The sequence below is a fragment of the Chrysemys picta genome, chromosome 10, assembly GCF_011386835.1.
Source record: "Chrysemys picta bellii isolate R12L10 chromosome 10, ASM1138683v2, whole genome shotgun sequence".
Taxonomy (NCBI): Eukaryota; Metazoa; Chordata; order Testudines; family Emydidae; genus Chrysemys; species Chrysemys picta.
This window is the reverse complement of record NC_088800.1, coordinates 54,313,746-54,326,479: the sequence shown is the minus strand read 5'-3', so window position 1 is coordinate 54,326,479 and position 12,734 is coordinate 54,313,746. Positions and strand designations below refer to the sequence as shown.

General features: G+C 46.2%; 1 protein-coding gene across 5 annotated transcripts in view; it reads right to left on the bottom strand.

The window, feature by feature from the left end:
- The window catches only part of ADCY9 (adenylate cyclase 9), a 201,883-nt gene extending 189,239 nt beyond the window's left edge, over window positions 1–12,644 (bottom strand). For 4 of the 5 annotated variants that reach the window (XM_042854104.2, XM_042854103.2, XM_005306178.5 and 1 more), the window contains exon 1: window positions 9,669–12,643. In XM_042854104.2, coding sequence (XP_042710038.2) covers window positions 9,669–11,370 — 1,702 coding nt within the window. In that variant the 5' untranslated portion in view covers window positions 11,371–12,643. Of the gene's footprint in view, window positions 1–9,668 lie in introns of all 5 variants that reach the window. The other variant, XM_042854102.2, reaches the window with a different exon arrangement.
- Window positions 12,645–12,734: the final 90 nt, after the last annotated feature.

Below are 12,734 nucleotides of genomic sequence, written 5' to 3'. Positions count from 1 at the left end.
TCAGTAAACACCCTTGGCCCTGTTGTTTACAATTCTCATCCCTGAGGAATTTCCAGCAGTAGTAACATTTCATAACGGATGATGACCTATTTAATTGAGCATTCTCAGTGGAAGAAGTGGAATTACTGATTACTAAGGGTCCCAGAAATTCTTGTTTGATTTGTTATTTTCCCTCAGGCTCTTCACCAGCACTCTGAGATAGCCAACACACCACATTCTCTTGCAGTATTTCCATCTAACAGAACTTCCTGTTTCTAGTCTAAAATGCTTTCCCAAGCAGCAAGAAAAACATTTAAAAGTTATTTCAATCATATCTTCAATAACCTAAATATTAGAGAGAGAGACAAGGTGGGTGAGGTAATATCTTTTATTAGGACAACTTTTGCTTGTGAAAGAGACAAGCTTTCAAGCTTACACAGAGCTCTTCTTCAGATCTGGGACGGTTCAATAAAAGGTATTACCTCACTCACCTTGTCTTGCTAATATCCTGGGACCAACACAGCTACACCACCATTGTAAATACTATATAGGTAGGCAAATGTAGTTATTATAGCAGAAAGGTACGTCATAGGAAGAGGGTGAGACAAGAAAAAAAAAAAGCCAACTAAAAATTTCTATTAAATCCATTGAGTACCAGATTTAAGGAGCTGAAATATATGAGAAAAGGTTATAAGTCATAGAACTAAATACTATCCTCCACTGGCACAACTCAATTGAACTCAAAAGAATAACATGGCCCATGATGTCTGACTTATTTTTCTTTTAGGGGGAGGGTGTTAAATCTTAAATTGACATTTTAAAACAAAAAATTCAAACATGTCAATACTAGCTACTAGGATTGTCAACTTTCTGACAGCAGAAAACTAAACACCATTGCTCTGCCCCTTCCCTGAGGTCATGCCCCTGATCCACTCTTCTCCAAGGCCCCACCCCACTCACTCGATCCCCCCTCCCTCCATTGCTCACTCTCCCCCACCATCACTCACTTTCACTGGGCTGGACCAGAGGATTGGGGTGCGGGATGGAATGAGGGCTCTGGCTGGGGATGCAGGCTCTGGGGTGGGGATGAAGGGTTTGGAGTGCAGGAGGGGGCTCTGGGCTGGGGCCGCGGGGTTCGGAGTGTGGGGGGGGCTTTGGGCTGGGATAGGAGGTTGAGATGTGGGAGGGGGTAAGGGCTCTGGGGTGGGGCCAGAAATGAGGGGTTCAGGGTGCCCCAGGTCTGGGGCAGGAGGTTGGGGCACAGGAGGGGGTGCGGGCTCTGGGGAGTTTGGGTGTGGGAGTAGGCTCAGGGCTGGGGCAAGAGGTTGGGGTGCGGGCTTCAGGCAGCGCTTACGTCATGAGACTCCCGGGAAAACAGCAACATGTCCCTGTGGCTCCTAGTCAGAGGGGCGGCCAGGGGACTCCACATGCTGCCCCTGTCCACAGGCATCGCCCCCGCAGCTCGCATTGACCGCAATTCCCGCCAATGGGAACTGCGGAGCCGGCACTCAGGGCGGCGCTTGCACCACGGGCAGGGGCAGCGCGTGGAGCCCCCCTGGCTGCACCCTGTACCTAAGAGCCAGAGGGACATGCCGGCTGCTTCCGGGAGCCACGTGGACCTGACCACTGCGGCCAACCGGACTTCTAGTGGCCCAGTCAGCTGTGCTGACTGGAGCCGCCAGTGTCCCTTTTCGACTGGGCATTCCAGTCGAAAACCAGATGTCTGGCAACCCTACTAGCTACCCATTACTAACAGTAAATTCACAAACTTAGACTCGGGACACATCTACACTGCCCTGCAAGTTCAGACCACTGGGGTTAGAATAGCATGGCACACCAAAGTGCTGTGCTGTAATTCCCCCAGGAGATGCTGCAGAGATTAACTAAAAGGTTCCCAGTTCACATTAAGTTAGTCCTCTTCAAACTGGATTACATTAATGCAAAGAAGGAACCTTTTAGTTTGTGCCTGCAGCATCCACATGGGGGAAGTTACTGCGCAACACTCTGGGGTGCACTGCTATTCACACCCTCTAGTCCAAACTATTGGGCAGTGTAGACATGCCCCTCAGACTTCTGAACCATAGATTGCTTGATAATCCTTGCTGACATCGTAATGCATAATACAGAAAAATATTTGGATCTAATACTGTGTAGTCTCTTTGAAAACAATGCCTTAAAATATTTACTGATAATTTTGTAAGAACCATTGTAAACTGAACTTCCTCACTACAGAACTGTTCCTGCCAAGTGCTATTTCCTTCTCATCTTCCATTAAAATCAAAGGGAGCCAAAGATGCTCAGCACTTTGCAGGATGGGGCCTATTAGTCCTCTAAAGAGACACAACGTGTAAAGATTTGATTTACAGAACTACCAGCAATAAAGACACATTTGACGTCAGGATCACTTGCTAAAAACTGATCTAGATGAGTTTTCTAAATAAAACATCTTAGTTTTTACTGGTAACTAACAGTATGGCAGCAATGCAATGAACTCCATCTCATGTACAGTACTTTACATAAACAAAAATCATGAAAACATACTATGAAAAAGCACTTGAGATAAAAAGAAATTTCAAGACCACGCTTCTTTCAAACAGTAAAATGTCACTTCTACTTTTAACATACTTGTTAGTATCATGAACATATGAAGTTTTAAATAAAAGTTTAGACGTAACAGTCCTTTTGTATGCTTATAACATGAAACAATGTTTGCTATTATGAAACAACTTTTGAAAGCATAGTTTATTCTTATGGCACACATCTCTCAGTTACGGTGTCATTAAATACAAGCATATGCATTTTAATTTGTCAGAACAGCCATAGTACATGTCCACATTTACCAAAGTTGTCAACCTCTATTGCCTATTGGTAATTTTCATCCCCCACCCTCCTCCTCAAAGCATGCACACACGCGCACGCACACGCACACACAGTTTGTCCTTACAAGGAAAGCAAGAAATCTATTTTCTGCTAGGTCTGCAACCAATTCAGAGACTGCTAATTAACAAGAATCCAGGAATAACTTGGCAAGGGAATTGAGTCTTGTGTATCACATTACTTTCAACCCTTTTCTTCGCTTTCAACCCTTTTCTTCACACAAGGCCAGATTCTAATACTCTTTATGAATAGCATATGAATGTGAAATATGAATTTCTCCACAAGGGGCCCATTGATTTCCTAGAACTACTTGTAGTTTAAGTAAAAATACAATATGTATAAGGGTATCACTAACTGGCACTTAATTACCCCAGAACAATACCTAAATGAATGAATTTTAACCAAACGTATATAACTTCAACCAGATTAGAACACAGGCAAAACACCTGGATTGGTATCAGATATATCAAATGATAGATTTTCTTTTATTTTGCTAAAAGGAGTACTTGTGGCACCTTAAAGACTAACAAATTTATTTGAGCATAAGCTTTTGTGGGCTAAAACCCACTTCATCAGATGAATGCAGTGGAAAATACAGTAGGAAGATGTATATACACAAAGAACATGAAAAAATGGGTGTTGCCACACCAACTATAATGAAAGTAATCAATTAAGATGGGCTATTATCAGCAGGGGACAAAAAACTTTTGTAGTGATGATCAGGATGGCCCATTTCAAACAGTTGACAAGAAAGTGTAAGTAACAGTAGGGGAGGCTTGTTGGAATCCTAGCCTCCCTCCTAGAAAAGGCCCAATGAGCCACCTATTGACCTCTAGAGCACAAAAGGAGATTCCCCCCAATCACTCCCCAGCCAAACCCTGCAATGCCTCTCCTGGCATTAGACCTCTCAAGGTCTCCAGGGGCAAGGCTTTCTTCCTAAGGATTCGGGTATTCCGAAGAAGAGAAAGCATGTGCATGCACATGTGCATAGGCGCATACACAGATGGATAGGGGAGGGGAAATGCAGCAGAGGAGGGAGGTACTCCCCCGCCCTGGATTAGATTAATCCAATTAACTTCAACTGTCTCCTACTTTCCACTTGGAAACTAGGATCAAGCAGAAATTTGTAATTATGATGACTATTTTTAAAAATATATATATATATTCACAAAACACCTTGCCTGATTAACTTCAATTTTGGTGACAGAACTCTCATTTTCATTGATATGTCTCCAATGCTGACAACTCTTAGGATTTTATTGTGAGTAATGGCATTTTATCACAGTAACATGATTGAAAAAGCTCCCACTCCAGCTTCCTAGTCATCCAAGGAGATCTCCAGCAAAAATGGGGAAAGAAAGACTTAACTGTTTGAAATTTCTAAATCAGACACACCCAGAGAATTTTTTTTAAGTTTACAAAAAGCAGTCTCAGCATGTGTTCCAGAAATGTAAAGTAGCTAGTATCAAACTTAACAAGCCCACCATTCCCACTATGGCACTACAAACAATTAAAAGAGGCAATATAAAAAAGCAAAATAGAATGGCATTAAGAAAATCTTAAACTAAGCTGAAGATCAAGAGGGAAGAGGAGGAGCTTGAGAAATGAAATACTGAAGAGTAAATAAATCTTATGTCTGTTGTTACAGTTAGCACTACAATGCTAGAGCAGAGTGCTAATATCCTAGGATTACACCAGTTCAACAATTTTCTCTCTGTCTGCTATCAACTCATTCCCACAGAAGATCTACTCAGGAGGTTAAGGAAAACTTCCTATTACTGCATCACCTCACAAACACCCATCTTGCCTCTCAGCAGGTCCTGGACATAGGACAAGGGAAGAGAACAAGCAACCATCGGAGACTTCAATTCCTAATACAGAAATCTCTCAGAACTCCTGCTTAAAAATAAATCTCTCTGAAGCAGGACTGAGATTCCCCACATATCTGTACAAAGTACTGCTGCCATGCTAAACTGATATCAGTGCTGTTTCTTTATTCTGTTTTATTCATGTTCTTATGCCCACCTAACACTGTGGTATCCTTCCCCTGCAAAAAAGGTAATGAGGAGACAACACACTGCAGAAAATACACATCATAATAGCTCTCAGCACTGCTGTCATGAGGGAAAGGGACCATATCCAACACCCAATGCACACAGATATGATTTTGTTTTCTTTTAAAAACCACATACATACACACTTTTATTTCTGTTTGCATATATACACACATATATATATATATATACACACACACACACACACACCTCTACCCAGTGGTGAGCTGGAGCTGGTTCGCACGGGGTCGCACGAACCGGTTGTTAAATTTTGAAGCAGTTTTAGAACCGCTTGTTAACCGGCTTCCCTGCGGGGGTGGGGGCGGACGGTGCTGCGCCTCTGATGGGCTCTGGACGGGAAGCATGTAATTTCTCCTTCGGTTGCCAGGGGGCGCTGCGGGAGCCATGTGGGTTGCCGCCTGGCCCTGTTGCTGCTGCTGCTCCTCAGACCTCTGGCCCTGGGGCTCCCGCTGCTGCCTGGTGGGTCCCCGGCTGCTCTGTTGGGCCTGGGCTGTGTCCTGCTGCTCGGGCTGTTCCGAGCCGCTCTCCCCGTGTGAGTACCTGCACTCCCTGCCCGCAGCCAGGCCCTGCCACACCCCCTGCCCTGTCTCCAGCCAACCCCTGCTGCACCCCCCTGCCTGAAGACAGCCAGTCCTGAACTCTTCTGTCTCCAGCCCTGCCGCCCCCCTGCTCGAAGCCAGCCAGCCCTTGCTGCACCCCCCTGCCCTGCCCGCACCAGCCCCGCACCCCCTGTCCGCAGCCAGCCCCGCCGCACCCCCTGCCCTGTCTCTAGCCAACCCCTACTGCACCCCCTGTTGAAGCCAGCCAGCCCCACACTCCTCTGTCTGCAGCCCTGCCGCCCCCCTCTGCCCGAAGCCAGCCAGCCAGCCCTGCATGCCTGTTTCCAGCCCTGCCGCCCCCCTGCCCGAAGCCAGCCAGCCCCTGCCACACACCCCTGCCCTGCCCGCAGCCAGCCCCGCACCCCCTGCCCTGACTGCAGCCAGCCCTGCACCCCCTGCCTCCAGCTAGCCCTGCCCCATGCCTGTGTCTGCAGCCGGCCCCACGTCCACTGGTGCCCTGCAGTTCCCAGGGCAGTAACCCTAAACCCTGCTTCAATGAGGGAGGCAGGGAGCAGCTGGGACCCACACATGTGCATACCCATCCCCCGCCTCCCCCCCGCCCCTCCAGGGAGTGGCGGGGACCCACACATGTGAAACGGAGCTCATTTCTAGATCAGGCCCATCTATTTAAAAAAGAACTTTAGGTAGAATTAACATACATCCATATTTTCGCGGACATGTCAGGCTTTTTGGGTCTTAAATCGCCTCCCGGGAAAATACGTATGTATGGTAACCCTATTGGTACAAAAAATACATACTGTGAAACATCCCTTAAATCAGAACTTTTTATAGGGAACCGTTTGTTAAAATTTTGTCAGCTCATCACTGCCTCTACCCCAATATAACGCTGTCCTCGGGAGCCAAAAAATCTTACCGCATTATAGGTGAAACCACGTTATATCGAATTTGCTTTGATCCACCGGAGTGTGCAGCCCGGCCCCCCCGGAGCACTGCTTTACCGCGTTATATCTGAATTCGTGTTATATCTGGTCGCGTTATATCGGGATAGAGGTGTATATGTAAAGAACAAGTAAGAAGATCTAAGTAAGAAGTATAGTTGCTGATCTATAACAAGAGAAGGGAGAAAAAAAACTTTATATATTTCACATTTTCCTCATTAAAGTAATTGTTCCATGAACAGGGTAGGGGGGGCACAAGTGAAGGGCGCTAGAAAAAAATTTATTCATTGGTACTGTCTTTCATCTCTAGGTCCCAGTTTTAATCCAAACACCTTTAACTTGAAAACTAGTCCATTTTCAAAATTTAGTTAAAAGCAGGTTCTACGCCTACTGGAGTCCCTGCCAAATTTTGTGCTTTAAAAAATTCACATTTCCTTATTTACCCTACTTCTTTTCTCTTTCACTGTTTGTGCAAGTCTTTCATATAGCGACAGGTGAAACTGACTACACACGAAATACTGTCAAAGGCACGAAATAAATTGGGGAAAAAAACATCTAATTTTTTTATAATAATTATAAGTAAAAAAAAAAGAAAAATGTGATATTTAATTTGATAACATCCCTTTAAAAGACATTACCATCTAATCTCTGTTTGATAGTATAATAGGTTAAATCCACTTCCTATACTGAGAGGAGTCTAACTCAAGTGCCTCCACAAAATTTAACAGCAGCACTATAGCATAGAGAGGCAGTCTTTCAGGCAGAAAACTCTTAAGCCATTTTTAGGTCAATATCAATACCTTAAACTCCGAAAAGAAAACCACAGGCAGCCAGTATAGACCATGAAGCTCTTGTTGAATGTGCTCATAGCAGGATATTCTGGTTAACAAACAGGTTGCTGGTATTGCACTAGCTGTCAGTTCTGAATGGATTCAACGTGTAACCCTGTGTACAGCACATTTTATTTATTTATGCATCCGAAGAAGTGGGCTGTAATCCACGAAAGCTTATGCTCTAATAAATCTGTTAGTCTCTAAGGTGCCACAAGTACTCCTGTTCTTTTTTGCGAATACAGACTAACACGGCTGCTACTCTGAAACCTGTCATAATACAACCCATGCTTCCTTACTAATCCTCTTAATGGCCTTCTATACTTATGTGAAGACAAAATGGAACCTCGAAGACCACAAGAGAGCAACCTCGAGGTAGAGCAATAATTGCTCTACACTCCACTTTGTGATCTCCTTGGAAGATAACAAATTCACATAACAGTAGCACCATCAACTTTTGCTGTCATGCACAAGTGTATGAATACCACATTGTGATCAATGATTCTGAAGGCAGCAGATAGACCTAATAAGACCAGCAAGGGGATTTAATCTTCATCCATTACTAGATCCTCATCCACCAACACAAGGACAGCTTTGAAATATACCTATCTCAGTACACAGTTTGACAACAATCAAGGAATCAGAGTTGTTTATCCACAACCTTTCCGATTACCAGAAAGGCCAGAGTCAACCTAGGTCAGTAATGGGACAGCTTTTCCAATATCTGACTTTTTAAAAAGTATATTCTTGCCTATCCCTCTTTAAATGAAGCTTAAAGATTTCAGTATCCTCAGCTGTCAATTGTATCAACACTTTTTACCAGCATCAAGTAAAATTAAAATCCCTGACCCAAACTCTGAGTAAAATAAGAAGCCCTGATTCTGCTTCAATGCCTCCAACTGTGCCTTCAGAGCCTCCAAATACCTGTGTTACCACCCATTTCTCTCTCTAGCACCCCTTCCATCTACACTTCACACATCATTACCTTAGCATCGCATCTGTAAGGACAAATAACTCAATGTTCTCATCAAGAAAATGGGTAATATTTTCCCCATAACAGCTCTCTGCCATATGTGATTTGACTTTGCCCCTCTGCTCATCTATTATACCAACTCACTGTCACTCACTCACTCTACTACCCCATTGTTTTGCACTACTCTCCTAATGTCCATATTCACTGGCCTACCCATAAGCCTTCTGACCTTACTTCTCACCTTGTTACCACCAATAATCAACCTTCTTTCTCCATATGGTTCCCACAAGTTCTGCCCCTTCATGTCCTCCACAAGCTCTTATGTACAATGAAAAAATATAAAAGCTGTAAAAATCATGCCTAACCTAAACAATCTCAAATACTTTTTATTTTCTGCTACATTCCACTCCCGCTCTCATTTAATCTATTATCCAATTTCAACAGTAAACTCTGCAGGGCAAAGAATGCATCTGCACCACTCGCATGACATCGTAGAAACAGAAAATGCTTGTGATGTATGCACCCACAATGCGGCAGAGTTTTAGATATCAGAAAAGATATATGTTCAAAGACAGATGCAGTTAGATCCACAATACTTCAATCATTTATACATGCACTCTCAAGCATTCTTTTCTTTATCCAAAAAAAATCAAGGATTTCTATTTAAAATGATCACCAAAGAAAAAGTGAATATTAGACATCCATATAAACAATGAAAGATATTGGAGAGATCTATTTTTCCTCTCTTAATACCAAGTTTGTATTTGTTGCATGTACCTGAACTTTTCTTAGAGCCACAAAGATTAGAGCATTTATTAGCTCAGTGAACCATCTTGAGTAGTTTTTTCCAACCCCAAGTTTTAACTCCACAGCTGTAACAACTTGCTATCAAACTGCCAGCTATACACACTGCTCAGTTTTCTTCTATGAATCCATGTGTCATTTCCCACCAAAATGCCTATTCAGATAGGTAAATAACTAGCGTTAAGTCATTTTCTTTTTTTTTTAAGTGGTTAAAATCCAACTTTCAGGACCAAAACCTCACAATTTTTATATGTAAGCCTGCAAAACACACATGCCTTATGTATGGCACAAGAAGTTAATTAGGAAGATGTCGCACTGTATTGAAACAAGAACATTTTGTTGAATAATGAAGACATTTAACAGTCTACTTTCTATCATGTGACATTCCCACATGGGAGTTAAGGAATTTTGAAGTCAGCAAATATTGCAAGTTCTTTAGAAGTTCTTTCACACCTGTCATCCCTGCTTGAAGTGTCACATTCTGCAGTTTCTGTTAAGTTGCTGAGTTCCAGCTTGTACTGGTAAATGTAAAACCTACTCAATTTGCCTAGGTCAGTAAAGCACAGGTCAGTTAACAGGAAACCTTGTACATTCCCCCTCATTGAAGATTCATTACACAATAAAGCACATACCTTTTAACTGGTCAGCTACCACACTCTGGCCAACTCGTTCAATCACCTTTCCATCCTCCATTTCGTAACGGTCATCCAAATATTTGGCAGTAGCTTCCGAGATATGGACCTTTCCAGCCACTCCCAACTGCTCCATTAGATTGGCCAAGTTGACATCATTGGACCACACATCAAACTTAAACCTCCTCATCCCCAAAATGCCACAAAGGACTGTCCCAGTGTGAACTCCAACTCTCATGTTCACCATTTCTTTTTTCTCTTGGCAAAACTGCTCTATGGCTTTAATCATACCCAAACCCATCTCAATGCAGCAATAGGCATGATCCGCTCGGGGCTCTGGGCATCCTGCTACACAATAATAACAGTCTCCCAAAGTACTTATCTTCTCACATTTGGTGTCCTCACACAGACGGTCAAAGCGGCCAAACAGATCGTTCAAAAGCCCCACCAATGCATGGGCAGATTTGTTTGCACTCATTTTAGTAAAGCCAACAATATCCGCAAACAAAATACTCACTTGTTCAATCTGCTGCATTTTAAAAGGACGGAATATAATGGGGGTTTTCTGTATGGAGGGTTTTTTCTTCCTGTTTTTGGGGCTTGAGGTGGAATGACGTTTGACAGAGTTCTCACTTTCGTCATCCCCCTGTTTCATTAAGTCATCAGCTATTATTCTTGGCATCACAGAATGAATCATCCTCTCTTTCAGTGCTTTTTCCACTTCCAAATCTTTTCCATGCATGATTGATTGCCCCACTTTCAAGAATGTGCTCCTTGATCTGACTTCAGACATGATAAATAAATGAATACCGATAGCATGGATACAGATGTGAAGCAAGGCTTTACTCAGCAGTTCCCAGTAAATTACACTGGCTCCAAGGGGTGCGAAGCAGTCCTCATCACTGAAATGATAACCGAAGGTTTCAAAAAGGACTGAGTAGGATAGTCCCAGAAACAAGCTTAAATACAAAGGTAAGTGCATTACTGTGTAGAGCAACAAGAGCACTTCAACACACATAGAAAAACTGCCTACTTGAGAAAGGCAAGTGTCTGTGGCTCTCACAGGGGGAGTATGATTGGATGTGTCATCACTTCCTGAGATAGGTGTCAAAACTTGGAACTGTGGAGCCAGAGTCAAAATAAAAACCAGGAGGGTGAGGATCAGTGAGGTCCACACATAATGCTGGGCATAGGTCTTAGTGAAAGTGAACAGAAAAAATGCTACACATACTAAGAGGAAGCACAGAGCTGGCACCATGAAGACAATCAGTTTCTCTCTCATGTGGATTCCAAAATATATACCCCAGAGGAGACAGGCCACACCTATGTAGAAAAGGGCATAGCGAAACCTACGCTGGGTCTGCGGGAAGCATCTCTCCATACAGGCCTCTTCCAGGTTGTTGGAGTCGAACTTGGGGTTCCACCACTTGGAGGAGGCTCTCTCAAAAAGCTGCGGCAGCTTCTTCTTGCGCAAACCTGTACCACTGCTTCCCCCTCCTCCTGTTGCTCTGCGGGCACCTCCTGACTCCCCAGAGCTGCTACAGCTGGAGGAGATGCTGTACTTGCAATGCTTGGAAGAGGAGCAACCCTGGTGCTGTTTGGGGTTGATTCTGACCATCACACTGTTACTGTCTCCACTGGAGTCACAGCTCACCTCAGTGCTGTGGTGATGCAGTAACTGCTGGTGTGGTGGGGAAGCCATGTTGTCAAATTTTCTTTAAGCACTTTAGGAGATGGGTCCTTAGGACTTTAAAAACAATAAATAGAGTGATCCTTTAACTTTCTGACTTGGGGCTTTTCCTAGGACAGTTGCTTTTAAATTCCTTGAGAAATCACTGCCTGTTTAAAGAAACCACCAGGCAGGCCCACATGATTCAGTTACTCATCCTTCAAACGGGGCAAGACAAACAGGAGACTGGGAGCTAGGCAGGCCCACATATTCCAATCTAACGCTGTAGTAGATATGTCCGGCGGGCTGTCCACAAACTGGCCGCGATTTGTTCCAAGTTAGTTGCAGTTTTGCTGTCACTCCCCAGGTCCTTTCCAATAAGTGCAGATCAGTCTCGGGAGAGTGACAAGCAGTCCCCTTCGGGAAAAGATCTCTTCTCCATCTTTTTTGCAGCTTACCGAAGCGGAAGGGAGAAAGCCCCTTGCCTCCCCAGGCCAGGCTGTTAGCAGCGTGTGGCTCTCACCGCGGCCGCACCATCCCCACTCCTGACGTTGACACGGAGGAACAAGCCCGACTTGGCCCTGTCTGGCTCCCGCCCGCAGCCCGCGCTGCTCCGGCAGGGCCGAGGCGGCCCAGCGCTTGGTGCTGGGTTATTTTCCTCGTCCCCAAAATTCCCCTCGCACCAGCAGCCTCGGGACGCCTGGGAGACGCAGCCGCCACGCTGTGGTGCGGCAGCCGCCGGCCTGTGCTGCTCCCTGTCGCCCCCAGGGGCTGGCGCGGCCGTTCGCACTCGCCGGGGTGGGGGCTCCACTCCCACCGGTGGGGCCTTCGGCCTCGGAGCCGCCCCGCTCTTTCCTGACGGGCTCCCGGCGCGCAGGGACCGGCCGGGAAGGGGGGGGCGGCCCCCGCAGTCCCGCCGGAGCGCCGTGGAGCGGCAGCCCCCTCAGCTGCCAGCCGCCCGGCTCCGCCAAGGCCAGGCGCAGGCGCCGCCAGCCGGGCTCACCGCTTGGGGCGGCCGCCGCCTCCGCTCGTGTCTGCGTTCGGGGGCCGCGGGGTCCCTGGCGGCCCCGGCTCCCTGCTGGCGAGTTAATTCAATTACCCTTCTGGCGGGGAGGCGCCGTGCCGCCGAGGGCAGGGAGCTCCGCGCCCGGGCGATAGCGGGGGGGGCGCTGCCGCCCGCTCCTCCAGGCGGGGGCGCCGGGACCGGGGCTGCCGGCTCAGGCGCGGCAGTGGGAGTGCGGGTGCAAAGGGGTGCGGGTCTCCGCCGCCACCATCTTCGGCTGCGGGCTGTCACTGAACGGGCTGAGGGCTCGCGCAGCGGCGCTCGTGCCCGTGCCACCCTCCCCCGTGGCGAGAAGGCGGGCGCGCGCCCCAAAGACTGAGCGGGGGGGCGAGCC